General features: G+C 46.2%; 1 protein-coding gene across 2 annotated transcripts in view; it reads left to right on the top strand.

Moving 5' to 3' along the window:
* hephl1a (hephaestin-like 1a) overlaps nt 1-17,194 on the top strand; it is a 146,878-nt gene that overhangs the window by 40,554 nt on the left and 89,130 nt on the right. For both annotated transcript variants that reach the window (XM_070891980.1, XM_070891981.1), the window contains exons 4-5: nt 8,810-8,989; nt 11,605-11,859. In XM_070891980.1, coding sequence (XP_070748081.1) covers nt 8,810-8,989; nt 11,605-11,859 — 435 coding nt within the window. The remainder of the gene's footprint in view (nt 1-8,809; nt 8,990-11,604; nt 11,860-17,194) is intronic.

Here is a 17,194-nt window from a genome sequence, read left to right as displayed (position 1 = left end):
TGGACGGAGAAGGAAGCGCTGCAAAAAGGAGAGCGGTCCTCCTCACGGTCTGCGGGGCACCTACCTACAGCCTCATGAAGAATCTTCTGGCTCCGGTGAAACCCACAGATAAGTCGTATGAGGAGATGTATACACTGGTTCGGGAGCATCTTAACCCGAGGGAGAGCGTGCTGATGGCGAGGTATCGGTTCTACACGTGCCAGCGATCTAAAGGTCAGGAGCTAAGGCAACTTGCAGAGCAATGTGAGTTTGATGGCCACCTGGAGCAAATGCGCAGAGACTTTTTTGTACTGGGCATTGGCCACAAGACCATCCTATGAAAACTTTTGACTGTAGAGACACCGACCCTCAGCAAGGCCATTGCGATAGCACAGGCGCTTATGTCCACCAGTGATAACACCAAACAAATCTCTCAGCACACAAGTGCTAGCAATGTTCATAAATTAACTGGAACTGTGTATGCGAGCAGAAATGTACAGGGCAGAAACCTCGACTCTGCAGCTGCCAGCAGGCCTCAGGTGACCCAGATGACTCAGAGTCCGCAACAAAGGATGAATGCAAGGCAATTCATACCTTGTTGGCGTTGTGGAGACTTCCATTCAGCCTATTCATGCCGCTTCAAAGGGTGTGTTTGCAAGAGCTGTGCAACAATGGGGCACCTCCAACGAGCTTGCAGACGAGTTGCAAGCTCTGCAAAACATGTTAACCATCACGTGGCAGAGGAAGATCGGTCCATGGTGGAGCAAAGCAATTTCGAGCCTCGGAGAGAGGAGGCAGATGCTGAAGTACACTGGCTGCACACATTTTTGACGAAATGTCCACCTATAATGCTAAATGTAAAATTGAATGGCTTACCCATAGCCATGGAACTGGACACTGGTGCTAGCCAAACCATCAGTAAAAAGATGTTTGAGAGACTGTGGTGCAACAAGGCACTCAGACCAGCCCTGAGCCCCATCCACACAAAACTGAGAATGTACACCAAGGAGCCTATCACTATCCTGGGTAGCGCCATGGTCAAGGTCATCTATGAGGGCGCGGTGCACGAACTGCCACTCTGGATTGTCGAGGGCGATGGCCCCACACTGGATGGAGCTGGCTGGCAAAATCTGCTGGAACTGGGATGCCATCCGAGCACTATCACATGTCGATGAGGCCTCGTGTACCCAGGTTCTTAACAAATTTCCTTCCGTTTTTGAGCCAGGCATTGGAAACTTTTCCGGGGCGAAGGTGCGGCTCCACTTGGTCCCAGAGGCACGATCCATCCACCACAAGGCGCAAGCAGTACCTCACATGATGAGGGAGAGAGTGGAAATCGAGCTGGACAGGCTGCAATGTGAGGGCATCATCTCCCCAGTGGAATTCAGCGAGTGGGTCAGCCCGATGTTCCAGTACTCAAAAGTGATGGCACGGTCAGGATTTGCGGCAATTATAAAGTAACTATTAATCGTTTCTCGCTACACGACCAATACCCGCTACCTAAGGCAGATGACCTATTTGCGACGCTGGCAGGAGGCAAGACGTTCACCAAGCTTGACCTGACTTCGACCTACATGATGCAAGAGCTGGAGGAGTCTTCGAAGGGCCTCACCTGCATCAACACGCACAAGGGACTGTTCATCTACAACAGATGCCTGTTTGGTATTCGGTCGGCTGCAGCGACCTTCCAGAGGAACATGGAGAGCCTACTCAAGTCGGTACCACACATGGTGATTTTTCAGGACGATATATTGGTCATGGGGCGGGACACCCTCGAGCACTGACAAAATCTGGAGGAAGTCTCCAGCGACTGGATCGCATAGGGCTGCGGCTGAAGAGGTCGAAATGCGTCTTCATGGCAACAGAAGTTGAGTTTTTGGGTAGAAAAATCGAGGCGGACGGCATTCGGCCCATAGACGCCAAGACAGAGGCTATCAGGAACGCGCCCAGGCCACAGAACGTCACGGAGCTACGGTCATTCCTGGGACTCCTCAACTATTTTGGTAACATCCTACTGAGGTTAAGCACCCTCTTAGAGCCCCGACATGCGTTATTGCGCAAAGGTGAGAATGGGGAAAAAACAAGTAATTGCTTTTGAGAAAGCCAGAAACATTTTATGCTCCAACAAGCTGCTTGTAATGTATAACCCGTGCTAGCATGTGATTCGTCGTCGTACAAAGTCGGGTGTGTATTACAACAAGCTAACGTTGCGGAGAAGTTGCAACCTGTCGCCTATGCCTCCAGGATCTTGTCTAAGGCCGAGAGGGCCTACAGCATGATTGAGAAAGAGGCATTAGCGTGTGTGTTCGGGGTAAAGAAAATGCATCAGTACCTGTTTGGCCTCAAATTTGAGCAGGAAACCGATCACAAGCCCCTCATATCCCTGTTTGCTGAAAATAAGGGGATAAATACTAATGCCTCAGCCTGCATACAAAGATGGGCACTCGCGCTATCAGCGTATAACTATACCATCCATCACAGGCCAGGCACCGAGAACTGTGCGGATGCTTTCAGTCGGCTACCATTGCCCACGACGGGGGTGGAAATGGCGCAGCCTGCAAACTTGTTGATGGTGGCACAGCCCGCAGACTTGTTGATGGTCATGGAAGCGTTTGAAAATGATAAATCACCTGTCACGGCCTGCCAGATTAGGACTTGGACCAGCTGTCCCTAGTAAAAAAACTGTGTATTGCATGGGAGCTGGGCCAGCATCCCTGTTGAACTGCAAGAACTAATCAAGCCATTCCAGCGGCGAAAGGACGAGCTGTCCATTCAGGCAGGCTGCCTGTTGTGGGGTAACCGCATAGTGCTACCCAAAAAGGGCAGGGAGATGTTCATCTCGGATCTCCACAGCACACACCCGGATACAGTAATGATGAAAGCGACAGCCAGATCCCACGTGTGCTGGCCCGGTATGACTTTGACTTAGAGTCCTGTGTACGCCAATGCATCGTGTGTGCTCAGTTGAGCAACGCGCCCAGAGAGACACCACTAAGTTTGTGGTCCTGGCTCTCCAGACCATGGTCGAGGATCCATGTCAACTATACGGGCCCGTTTCTCGGTAAAATGTTCCTGGTGGTGGTGGATGCTTTTTCAAAATGGATTGAATATGAAATAATGTCGGAAAGCACCGCCACCGCCACCATTAAAAGCCTGAGGGCCATGTTTGCCACCCACGGCCTGCCTGACATACTGGTCAGTGACAACGGGCCATGTTTCACCAGTGCTGAATTTAAAGAATTCATAACCCGCAATGGGATCAAACATGTCACCTCGGTCCCGTTTAAACCAGCCTCCAATGGGCAGGCAGAGCGGGCAGTACAAACAATCAAACAAAGCCTTAAACAAGTCACAGAAGGCTCACTCCAAACCCGCCTGTCCCGAGTACTGCTCAGCTACCGCACGAGACCCCACTCGCTCACAGGGGTGCCTCCGGCTGAGCTACTCATGAAAAGGACACTTAAAACCAGACTCTCGCTGGTTCACCCCAACCTGCATGATCAGGTAGAGAGCAGGTGGCAGCAACAAAATGTAAACGATGGTCGCGCCACTGTGTCACAGGAAATTGATCTGAATGACCCTGTGTATGTACTAAACAAGTGGATCGAGGGCACGGTGATATCTAAAGAAGGGAGTAGGGTGTTTGTAGTCAAACTAGACAATGGACAAATTAGCAGAAAGCACCTGGACCAAACAAGGCTGCGGTTCACAGACTGCCTTGAACAACCCACAGCAGACACCACCTTTTTCGAGCCCACAACACACACCCAAAGGATCAACAACAGCACCCCGGACCAGGAAATCGAACCCATCATGCCCAACAGCCCAGCAAGGCCAGGCTCACCCAGCAGCCCTGCAGGGCCAACAACACGCCAGCCCAGCGAGGGCACAGCCAACACACCAGAACAGACATTTGTACCGAGGCGGTCCACCACGGAAAGAAAGGCTCCCGACCGCCTCACCTTGTAAATAGTTTTCATTTTGACTTTGGGAGGGAGTGATGATGTGTATCTGTAAAGCATGCACTCCCATGTTCCACCACCAGGGAGCGCATCCACTGAAGTCCCAAGGGATCCCAGCATCTCTTGGGAGCACTGTATATAAGCCGGCCCCTAAGGCCTGTTCCTCACTCTGGAGTGTCTTAATAAAGACTGAGGTCACTGTTACTTTAACCTCCTTGTGTGTAGTCTCATCTGTGTTAGGAATACAATAATTAGCCCAATCAATATGTAGATTAAAGTCACCCATGATAACTGCTGTACCTTTATTGCATGCATCCCTAATTTCTTGTTTGATGCTGTCCCCAACCTTACGACTACTGTTTGGTGGTCTGTGCACAACTCCCACTAGCGTTTTCTGCCCCTTTGTATTCTGTAGCTCCACCCATACCGATTCCACATCATCCAAGCTAATGTCCTTCCTTACGATTGCATTAATTTCCTCTTTAACCAGCAATGCCACCCCGCCTCCTTTTCCTTTCTGTCTATCCTTCCTAAATGTTGAATATCCCTGGCAGTTGAGTTCCCAGCCTTGGTCACCCTGGAGCCATGTCGCCGTGATGCCATGGCCCATGCCAGGACACTGGCCCCAGCCTGATTCAAGTGAAGCCTATCCCGACGGAACAGTTCTCTCCTATGCCAGTATTGGTGCCAGTGTCCCATGAATCAAAACCCATTCCTTCCACACCAACCTTTCAGCGATGTGTTCATCTCTCTGATCCTACTTTGCTCATGGTTCAGGTAGTAATCCAGAAATTATTACCTTTGTCGTTCTACTTTTTAATTTAACCTCTAGCTGCTCATAATCCCTCAGCAGAACCTCTTTCTTTGTCCTACCTATATCGTTGGTACCTACATGGACCACGACAACTGGATCTTTCCCCTCCCACTCCAAGTTCCTCTCCAGCCCAGAGGAGATGTCCTTAGCCCTGGCACCGGGTAGGCAACACAGCCTTCGGGACTCATGCTCTTGGTTGCAGAGAACAGGATCTCTCCCCCTAACTATACTGTCCTCTACCACTACAACGTTTCTTTTTACTCCCCCAACTTGAATGGCCCCCTGTACCATGGTGCTGTGTTCAGTTTGCTCATCCTCCCTGCAATCCTTTTTCTTATCCACACAGGGAGCAAAAACCTCATATCTGTTGGACAATTGCAAGGGCTGAGGCTCCTCCATTACTACATCCTGGGGCCCCATAACAGCCTCACTCACAGTTACACCCACCTGTCCCTGACCATGGACCAAATTTGAATTATTTAACTTAAGGTGTGAATTTCTGCTGGAACACAGCGTACAGGTAACTCTCCCCCTCCCTGATGTATCGCAGTGTTTGAAGCTCCGACTAGCTCATCAACACGGAGTCGAGATTCCTCGAGCAGCCAACACTTACTGCAGATGTGGTCACCGTGGACCTCAAAATTGTTCACCAGCTCCCACATGCTACAGCAGTAACACATCACCACCCCTGTCATCTCCAATGTGTTTAATTAACTAATGAAGTTTTCAAGTTTTGAACATTTAGTTTTTAATCCCAGCTTCTAATTCAAACTAATACCCAAGAAAAAGAGAGAAATACTGACCAATCAATCACTTCCCTGCTTTCCTGTGATGTCACATTTTGATTCGTTTTACTTCTTACCCTCCCACGTCGGTGGGTCTGCTCTGGGGCTAGCTCCTTTTATCTCCACTGGTGGTGTGCTCTCACAATGAAAGTCATTGAGGGGGAATTTTAACATAGGTGCACGGATGGGGGATTTAACCTGCTTTGCCAGTTTAACTGTGGCCGGATGGGGTTTCCGGGCCTCAGGAATCCCGGCAGCTGCAGAAAGGCGAGAACATCCTTGGGGAGTGCTTCATATGGGCCAGGATGTGCAATAGTGCTTCCCCCTGCTTCCCCATCCCCCATACTAACCCCATCCCCTGGGATCGACAGCCCCCGGAGTGGACAACCCCACTCCCGGGGTCAGGGATCTCGCCTCCCGGGCATTGAGCCCTCCCTAAGATTGGACATCCCCTCCCCCACCCTCCGGGTCGGGGATTGAACCCCCCCCCCCCCCGGTATCAGACCCTCCCCAAGATTGTACCCCTCACAGGGTTGTGGAGCGGATCCCCTCCGGAATTGGATCCTCTGAGGTCGAGGGTCGGACCCCCCTTGGGATTGGACTCTGCAGCTGGTGTTGGCAATCGGACCTATCTCTTCTCCAGCGTTCCCCGCCCGACGGGAAGTCACGCCTGCCAATAAGGCTGACTTTTGGGTGGGGAACCTGTGAATGACGTGAGATGTATGTTGTAGAGTTAAATCTCCACCACAGGTGGGGAAATCCAGACTTCCAGGTTCCCGTACGCTACCAGACCCCGTGATCCCAGCGGGTCAGCAGGTAAAAATTCTGATCATTTTCTCTGTCTCTGATCCCAGTCTGTCTTTCTGTCTCCCTTTCTCTCACACAAGTGTAAGTATAATTATTTTTGACCTTTTCTAATAAACAAAACATAGGTGAGATAATCAATTAGCTTCAAAATTCAACTTATAAAATATTTAAAATTAACATGAAGACTCTCTTTCTTACCCTTTCTCTGACCGTCTCTCAATTTCTCTCTCTATTCCCATCAGCTTACTACATTTTCTGAAGTTTAGAAGAGATAAAACAAATCAAATTATCATTTTTTTTTTGCTTTCACACACAAGGACATACAGCATCTCTTTTTGTTAAGAAAAGAATCAATAGACATTTTACCTCAAAACATTTAATTTGTTGTCTTGCTTTTCGAATGGCAATGTCGCGAACTCCACTTTCTATTGGAGTGGTATCCGGGGCGCTACTTGGGTGGGATCGGAAGCGCTACAGAGCCACTCTGCATAGCACTGACACGTTTCAACACCCCTCCATTTCCGTTAAAGGGGAGGGCCACTGCAGACTCTGCAGAGCCTCTGATAGCCTCCACAGGGTCACCAGGGTGGCGTGGTGCCATAGACCAGCAAGACGGGCCGACTGGTGAGTCGGCCAAAACAACAAGATGGCACGCGCAGAGCACCTCCCCTTTAAATTCCGTCCAGCGAGCAGAAAAAGGTCGCCGCGGGGCGCAAAGGGGTTGCTGCGGGGCGCAAAGGGTTCGCAGCACAGCGATGACATCATCGCCGGTTGTGTAGCGGCCTGGGGCGTTACCATGCTTACGCCTCTGTTAACTCCCATGCAATTTTGCGGAAGCTGGTAGCCCTCCCCGCCGGGTGAAAACAGTTTTGCGGCCCGTTAGCATCTCCGGAAGTGAACAACGGGAATTTCACCCCCTAAGTTTCTAAAGAAGCAATAAGGCCCAACTGAGAAATTGTCAGGAAGCATCTTTAGCATTTATGGGAACCCAGTGCCCAGATTGTGGAATCACAGATGTTACATACTGTCGCTATAAAATAGCAACTATTGTATGCCACTCGGCATGATACCTGTAACTTTGAAATGGCCTATCACAGTGCCACTAGCAGGAGTAACAGGTACTGCAATGCGTTTTCAGGTACTTATAATGAGTTTTCAATGAAACACGTTCCCCATGTGTTAAATGTAATACAGTATATAAATTACATTGTGCAACTTCTCCTGGACCTTCTGCTAGATGCTCTAACATTGTGTTAAGAACATAAGAAATAGGAACTTGATTTGGTCATATGGCACTTTGAGCCTGCTCAGCCATTCGATAAGATCATGGTTGAACTTCTACATCAACTCCACTTTCCTGACCTATCCCCATGTCCCTTGATTCCCTTAGTGCCCAAAAATCCATCAATCTGTCTTGAATACACTCAGCGACTGAGCAGCCACAGCCTTCTTGAGTAGAGAAAACCAAAGATTCACACCCTCTGAGTGAAGAAATTTCTCCTTATCTCAGTCCTAAATGGCTGACTCCTTATCCTGAGACTATGCCCCCTAGTTCTAGACTCTCCAACCAGGGGAAACAACCTCTCAGTCTCTATCCTCTCAAGCCATCTAAGAATTTTATATGGTTCAAGGATATCACCTCATTCTTCTAAACTCCAGTGAATACAGGTCCATTCTATTTAATCACTCCTCAAAGGATAGCCAGGATACAATCTAATGACACTTTGTTACATTCCCTCTAAGGCAAGTATATCCTTCCTTAGGTAAGGAGACCAAAGCTACATAAAGTACTCCAGGTGTGGTCTCACCATAGCTCTATATAATTGCAACAGGATTTCCTTTCTCTTATACTCCAAATTCCTTGCAATAAAGGCTAATATTGTCTTCCTAATTATTTGGTGTACAAGCAATAAATTCTTTGTGATTATTTGCCATAATAGCTGATGGTCAACCGTTGTTCTGAAATCAAATTCGAGTGTGATTGCAGAGGGTTTTATGTGTATCTGCTCCAAATCCCAAATTTTACAAGTTCATTGTAACTTGACCTCCTCATCTCAAAATTATTTTTTGGCAAACGCAAGATATATAATGTAGCACTTTGAAAACTAGCATCTTGATCTGTAGTTGAGGGTACCTTGTTCAAATTGAGATGCCTGAATTATTAAGGATTGCTAGGAAGTAAAAAGAAAATGGCCTCCAGGGCAATGGAGTATGATTATTGTTAATGTTATGAACTAAAGTAGGATCTGATTTGACAGCATTAAGAGTGAACTTGCCTTTTGATCTATATGATCTATATTACACTGAGGTGAATATAAATATTTTGTAAGTGGATTGTGTGTATGTAAATTAACAAACGACTGAGCAGAATTTGATGTTCTTAGCAAAGGGACACACATTTTTCGCCATGCGAATGTATAAAGCATGAATTTCTGAATAGTGTTCTGCTTTACTGTTTACAGGAACTTTGGACGATGTCACACTGAAACGTAAAGATGTTGACCAGGACTTTGTCTTGATGTTCAGTGTTGTGGATGAGAATCTGAGTTGGTATCTAGATGATAATATAAATAAGTACTGCAGTATGCCATCTTCAGTTGACAAAGATGATGAAGCTTTTCAGGAAAGCAACAAAATGCATTGTGCGTATTTTTATCTGACTTTCTGCTCATTATTTATCTTGTAGCAGTCTTTATCATTGCTAGGGTAGTGCTTTACACCCAGGAAGCACAGGAGCACATGAACAACTTGTATGTGGATGTTATTATGGTCTCTGGATTCAAAATTGACTTGGATTTGCAGTGATCTTTAAATTAATGTTATTTTTATTTATTTAGCTGATGTGGCTACAGAGTGTAATTGATTATTACAGAACAGATTAGTACACGTTTCAAGATGATTCCACCCTGTCTGCAAGTCAGTTCGATCTCACCACAGAACCTCAGATTTTAACTTTGGAATTTTTCATATTGTCTCCTCCCTGCCCTCTGTTTACAACCAGGACATGCCTGTCCTGCCAATATATCTTGAAATCGCTATGTGACCATTGATGTGCGCATTTTAGCTTGGATCCAAGCCCATTACTACTATCTCCCTTTTTTTAGTTTTGGCTCCTCTCAATCTATTCTCTCCTGTCCCTGCAGTTCCTGTCTCAGTCATGGCATCATTTCTCTCCGATCTAATCCTACCCCAAAACCATCACTATTCTCCTTCCTCCTCCATAACGTTGAGCTCAATCCAAAATTCTGCTACCCGTAGCCTAACTCACATCAAGTACCATTGACCATCACCCCTGTGCTTGCAGATTTACATTGACTCCCGGCCTACAACTCCTCAATTTAAAAATTATCATCCTTGTATTCAAATCACTTCATGGCCTTGCTCCTCCCTATCTCTATAATCTCCTTCAGCCCTACACCCCTCCTTTAATTCTGCAGTCCTCCAACTCGGGCATCTTGTCCTTCCCCCACTTCTTTCACCCCACCATTGGAGGTCATGCCTTTAGCTATCTAGGCCCTAAGCTCTGTAATTCCCTTCCAACACCCCTTTGCCTGTCCACCTCTCACTCCTCCTTTAAGACACTCCTTAAAACCTACCTCTTTGTAACTTGTTCTAATGTCTCCTTCATAGGTTTGGTATCAATTTTTGTCTTATTACACTCCTGCAAATTGCCTAAGAATGTTTTACTATGTTAAAGGCACTATATAAATCTAAGTTGTTGTTATTCTTGCTCTCCTGCCACTGTCCCAGGTTTGAATCCCCCTTCAATAAGCCTCCAGCTACCCTCTATGCCTCTCTTGACATTCACCACAGGCCCATCGATTACCCATCACTGCCTCCTTATGGTCAACAACCTCAACTGCTCCATCCTCCTTTCTCTCCGATCTTCCTGCTGAGTGCTCACTGAGCATCTTCATACCAAGTTTAAAAAATATATATCATGTAACTTTAAAGTGAACTCTAAGAGAAATAAAGGGGGCGAAATTCCGCAGCGCCTGGATTGGGGGCAGTAAGCGACTCAGGGCAAGACTTCCTTTGCGAAATTATGGTTACCACCCCTCACAGGAAATGGAGCGCAATCTCGCATGCTCCACTTCCTGGTAGGGCGGGTTTCGGGACGATACTGGGATGCGATCGGCAGAGTTACGTGGCTGCTCCATGTGGCACTGACGTGTTTCAACGCCCCTCCCCTTTGGTTAAAGGGGAGGGCCACTGCGCACTTTGCTGGACCTCTGATGGCCTCCACTGGGCCACCAGGGTGGCGTGGTGTCGAGGCCATAGCCCGGCACCCAAAACGGAATGCCGGGCTGCATGTTGGCAGCCCGGACCATACAACAGAAGAAGTCGGGCCGATCGGTGAGTCGGCCAAACAGGCAAGATGGTGGCGTGGGGCACTCCAAACCTGCCCTTTAACTTCCGTCCTGTGAGTGGATGTCAGCTCGGTTTGCGACCTGTGAGGCTGGCGCTGACATTGCTCGCAGCAACCTCGTGGGGCGCTGGCCAATGTCCGCCGCAGGGTGGAAAGGGGTCGCCGCACGGCGCTAAGGGGTCGCCGCACATGGCAATGATGTCATCGCCAGTTGCGGGCGGCCCGGGGTCGCTACTGGCGGGCTGTGCGCTACCGTGGCAGTGCCTCCGCTAACTCCCGTGCAATTTCGCAGGAACTGGTAGTGGCCCCCACCCCGCGGGCGAAAACAGTTTTGTGCCCCCGGAGGCGCTAACGGGTGTTGCTAAACAGGGCAATTTTGACTCCAAAAGCTCTTGTGGTTTATTGGCTGTACTGCAGGACACTTCTTAATGGATCTCTAAATGCAACAAATATATTAGCAGTGTTAGGTTTTGAAACTTCAAACTTAAACTTGGACTGCAGTTCTTGAGGGGTTGGAGCCAATTTAAGCTTCTTACATTCTAATCGTTGGCACCTCTGCTCAATGTTCCCTCTAATTTTTTTGTGGGCGATACCTTTACCTTTAAACTTGTTGCACTGCACGTGCAGTATCTTAATTGCGAACAGCCTGTGCAGTACCTTCCCAATTATTACGCATCTGCACATCTTAGAGGGAACATTGCCACCGCTATAATTAACGATAATCTCACTTTACACATTCTTAAATCATGGTAAAAACTTGGATTTTGAATGAATGAAAAGCAGCAAGAAAGAAAATCTGCATTTTCAAAAATATTTTTACTTGTGTTTTAAGGTTTAAAATGTTTATTTTCAAGGCCTCAGTTTAAACTTTCTGTTTTGACTCCTCAGCTATCAATGGTTATCTTTTTGGAAATTTACCTGGGCTTAACTTATGCAGTGGTCAGACGATTTCCTGGCACTTGTTTTCGATAGGAAATGAAGTTGATATTCACTCAGCATATTTCCATGGCCAGACTCTCATTAACAAAGGTCATAAAGTGGATGTTATTAGCCTTTTTCCAGCTACCTTTGTCACAGTACAGATGGTTTCCAGAAATGTTGGAAAATGGCTGTTAAGCTGCCAAGTGAATGACCATATTAAAGGTGAGAAGCTGACTTTAACTGAATTGCTTTATGTTTTATTTACTAGGAATGCGAAAGAGGATTTAATGGTTGAGAGTTTTTAATTAAGATTCAATTGTAATTGATCTTACTAACACTGTTTAGTTGGATTCCAGGAGCCCAGTGACCGTGAGATGGCTCCTGATGTTTATGCTACTAAATCTTATCATAATGGCAGAATTGTAGGCCGTTTTTTGTTTGTCGTGGGTCTATGGTTCTGCTGCAGGGATAAGGGAGCCAGATTTAGCTGTATAGACAGCAGGAGCAATCTCACAGATACAGGCCCCTTGGAATCTGATCTCATAAAATAAGCTTTAAAACATGCAGGGGTAGATCTTGACTCTGTGATGGTGTAAAACAGATGATAGTGAATAGGCAGCCCATTTTACATCTCTCTCCATTTTTATTTCTAATGAAGTCAGTGAATATAAAATCCGGGAGAAATGTAAAAGGGGCTGCTGATTTGCTATCATCCGTTTTACACTATCTCACAAAGTCAAAATCTATCCAGGACTATTATTTTTGAATGCTGCAGGGTTTCCTATTGTAAGTATTCACTTGCAGTTATTTTGAAAAGCTCTGGTCTGTGAACAGAATATTGGCTGGTTTTTCGGTGCCCAGTGATATTTCTGGTGCTAAAACTCAGTTTGAAGGTTCTCCAATGTTGGGGCGCCGGCATCTACTACCAGCGCCAGAATGTTTGGCGCCAAATATTCTGGCGCTGGTGTACCTATAAAGAAGGCTCCCGCACCATTTCTGGGCATAAAGCCTTCCTCCCGAAATACATTTTTTTAAATGGCGCACCGAAGCACCGTAGTAAAAACCCTTACCTTCAGTTACAGAAATCCATACTGGCCCGCTCCAATCCCCGGCCAAAGGGCCTCTCCTACTATTTTATATAAACTTTATGCATCTTAAAAATAAATCAGATAAAACAAAACTTACCATTAATGCTCCGAAATCCAAATTTAAAAAATCCAAAACCTGTGTTGACTGCTGCTGGAGTAACGATAGGAAAATAAAAGAAATTCAAATAAAAGAATGCCAAAGCTGGAGTGACTGCTCCTGGAGTATCAGCGAAGGTGGTCCCTTAAAAGGGCACAAAGTTTTTTTTTTCTGTGCATATGCATTGCCCATGTGCAATGAGTTGGTCGGGTTTTTAAATTTATTTTTAATGCGTGCACAACCGCCATTTTTTTTTTGAAGAGCATGCGCTGTGCGTTTCAGGCGCACACTCGAAGTCCCGCCCTGCCAGATGGAATCGGGTAGCACCGCTGCCAGAAGGTGCGAAGGATTAAGAAAACTTAGGATTTTTATTTTCAGCGCCTAGGGGCCGAAAAAAAATGGGCGTCCAGGTGAGTGAGCGCCATTATTTTTATTTGGGGAAACTTGGGCCCACTGACAGTAATTTACAACATGTGTTAATCACAAATAACTGCTATTGCATTTGAATGCATTTACTTCCATTATAGAACTGCAGAAAATAATAATTGATTCTAACAAGTTCTAGAAACGTGAATTTGCCCTTTTATATATGTTCCTTTTCAAGAGAGGAATAAAGATCTGGCCCTGAAATTCCTGGGACTAGAGAGGGCATAAATCACTTTTATGGTGCGAGGGACGACAGAATATGGGCTCGATTCCACTTCATTAGCACCAGATCTTAAAATTTAGGTCAGTAGGGGCCATGGGTGGATCTTCCACTCACCCTCCTATGCCAAGAGGGTCTTTCAGGGGTGCTCCCAGGTGTGCCTGGGAAATTCCTCTCTTTTATGCTTTTTGAAGTGGATGTGGTGCATTTGGACTTCCAGAAGGCATTTGACAAGGTGCCACATAGAAACATAGAAAATAGGTGCGGGAGTAGGCCATTCGGCCCTTCGAGCCTGCACCGTCATTCAATGAGTTCATGGCTGAACATGCAATTTCAGTACCCCATTCCTGCTTTCTCACCATACCCCTTGATTCCCCTAGTAGTAAGGACTACATCTAACTCCTTTTTGAATATATTTAGTGAATTGGCCTCAACAACTTTCTGTGGTAGAGAATTCCACAGGTTCACCACTCTCTGGGTGAAGAAGTTTCTCCTCATCTCAGTCCTAAATCGCTTACCCCTTACCCTTAGACTGTGAACCCTGGTTCTGGACTTCCCCAACATTGGGAACATTCTTCCTGCATCTAACCTGTCTAAACCTGTCAGAATTTTAAATGTTTCTATGAGATCCCCTCTCATTCTTGTGAACTCCAGTGAATACAAGCCCAGTTGATCCAGTCTTTCTTGATATTACAGTCCCGCCATCCCAGGAATCAGTCTGGTGAACCTTCGCTGCACTCCCTCAATAGCAAGAATGTCCTTCCTCAAGGTAGGAGACCAAAACTGTACACAATACTCCAGGTGTGGCCTCACCAAGGCCCTGTACAACTGTAGTAACGCCTCCCTGCCCCTGTACTCAAATCCCCTCGCTATGAAGGCCAACATGCCATTTGCTTTCTTAACCGCCTCCTGTACCTGCATGCCAACCTTCAATGACACCCAGGTCTCGTTGCACCTCCCCTTTTCCTAATCTGTCACCATTCAGATGATAGTCTGTCTCTCTGTTTTTACCACCAAAGTGGATAACCTCACATTTATCCACATTATACTTCATCTGCCATGCATTTGTCCACTCACCTAACCTATCCAAGTCACTCTGCAGCCTCATAGCATCCTTCTCGCAGCTCACACTGCCACCCAACTTAGTGTCATCCGCAAATTTGGAGATACTACATTTAATCCCCTCGTCTAAATCATTAATGTATAATGTTAACAGCTGTGGCCCCAGCACAGAACCTTGCGGTATCCCACTAGTCACTGCCTGCCATTCTGAAAAGTACCCATTTACTGCTACTCTTTGCTTCCTGTCTGCCAACCAGTTCTCAATCCACATCAGCACATTACCCCCAATCCCATGTGCTTTAACTTTGCACATTAATCTCTTGTGTGGGACCTTGTCGAAAGCCTTCTGAAAGTCCAAATACACCACATCAACTGGTTCTCCCTTGTCCACTCTACTGGAAACATCCTCAAAAAATTCCAGAAGATTTGTCAAGCATGATTTCCCTTTCACAAATCTACGCTGACTTGGACCTATCATGTCACCTCTTTGCAAATGTGCTGCTATGACATCCTTAATAAATGATTTCATCATTTTACCCACTACCGATGTCAGACTGACCAGTCTATAATTCCCTGTTTTCTCTCCCTCCTTTTTTAAAAAGTGGGGTTGCATTGGCTACCCTCCACTCGATAGGAACTGATCCAGAGTCTATGGAATGTTGGAAAGTGACTGTCAATGCATCCGCTATTTCAAAGGCCACCTCCTTAAGTACTCTGGGATGCAGACCATCAGGCCCTGGGGATTTATCGGCCTTCAATCCCATTAATTTCCCCAACACAATTTCCCGACTAATAAGGATTTCCCTCAGTTCCTCCTTCTTACTAGACCCTCTCACCCCTTCTATATCTGGAAGGTTGTTTGTGTCCTCCTTAGTGAATACCGAACCAAAGTACTTGTTCAGTTGGCTGCCATTTCTTTGTTTCCCATTATGACTTCCCCTGATTCTGACTGCAGGGGACCTACGTGTGTCTTTACTAACCTTTTTCTCTTTACATATCTATAGAAGCTTTTGCAGTCCGTTACTGGTTACTGCACAAGATAAAAGTTCACAGGGTTGGGGGTAATATATTAGCATGGATAGAGGATTGGCTAACTAACAGAAAACAGAGAGTCAGGATAAATGGTTCATTCTCTGGATGGCAACCAGTAACTAGTGGTGTGCCGCAGGGATCAGTACTGGGACCCCAACTATTTACAATCTATATTAACGTCTTGGATGAAGGGACTGAGTATAATGTAGCCAAGTTTGCTGACGATACAAAGATGGGAGGAAAAGCAACATGTGAGGAGGACACAAACAATCTGCAAAAGGACATGGACAGGCTAAGTGAGTGAGCAAAAATCTGGTAGATGGAGTATAATGTTGGAAAGTGTGAGGTCATGCACTTTGGCAGAAAAAAATCAAAGAGCAAGTTATTATTTAAATAGATAAAGATTGCAAAGTGCTGCAGTACAGCGGGACCTGGGGGTACTTGTGCATGAAATGCAAAAGGATAGTATGCAGGTACAGCAAGTGATCAAGAAGGCCAATGGAATCTTGGCCTTTATTGCAAAGGGGATGGAGTATAAAAGCAGAGAAGTCTTGCTACAGCTATATAAGGTATTGGTGAGGCCACACCCGGAATACTGTGTACAGTTTTGGTATTCATATTTACGAAAGGATTTATTTGCTTTGGAGGCAGTTCAGAGAAGGTTCACTAGGTTGATTCTGGGGATGAGGGGTTGACTTATGAAAGCTTGAGTAGGTTGGGCCTCTACTTATTGGAATTCAAAAGAATGAGAGGTGATCTTATCGAAACATATAAGATTATGAGGGGGCTTGACAAGATGGATGCAGAAAGGATGTTTCCATTGACAGGGGAGACTAGAACTAGAGGGCATGATCTTAGAATAAAGGGCCGCCCATTTAAAACTGAGATGAGGATAAATTTCTTCTCTCTGAGGGTTGTAAATCTGTGGAATTCGCTGCCTCGGAGAGCTGTGGAAGCTGGGACATTGAATAAATTGAAGACAGAAATAGACAGTTTCTTAAACGATAAGGGTATAAGGGGTTATGGGGAGCGGGCAGGGAAGTGGAGCTGAGTCCATTATCAGAGCAACCATGATCTTATTGAATGGCGGAGCAGGCTTGAGGGGCCGTATGGCCTACTCCTTTTCCTATTTCTTATGTTGTTATGAAACCTCGCATCAGTCCTCGGGGGTCTTCTAAAGGCTACCAACCTGCATTAGAGTAAGGTAATTGATCCTGGAGGGGAGTCATTCACTTCTCTAATCAGAATTGTTCCAGCAGAAGCCAGAGAATTAAATAAAGAAGTTTTTTTTGGTCCAGTTAGTTCTCCAGAGGACTGCACTGGGCCTTGCAAGGGCGGATTGGCTTGAGCCAAGGTGGCTGCCTCTCATTCAAAATTGCCAGTGGCCTTAAAGAATCGACCTTACAATGAATCTTAGGAGGAATCACTTTGTGTACACTGCGCTTGAAGACAACACCTTTGATAGCTTACATAGTTGAATAGCTAGTTGCCACTTGCTGAAAAATGACCATTTGGGTACAGAGGTGTGACAGTCGTGGAACTATCTACCAGCAAGAGGCAACTTTCTTAGGAGCGGAGGGAACAAAACTGGAGAAAAAGTTTGCCGATTTTATTTCATTTATTGAATTATTG

This window comes from Pristiophorus japonicus, chromosome 10 (assembly GCF_044704955.1).
Source record: "Pristiophorus japonicus isolate sPriJap1 chromosome 10, sPriJap1.hap1, whole genome shotgun sequence".
Taxonomy (NCBI): Eukaryota; Metazoa; Chordata; class Chondrichthyes; family Pristiophoridae; genus Pristiophorus; species Pristiophorus japonicus.
The sequence above is the reverse complement of the archived record's forward strand: the minus strand, read 5'-3'. Positions and strand labels throughout refer to the sequence as shown.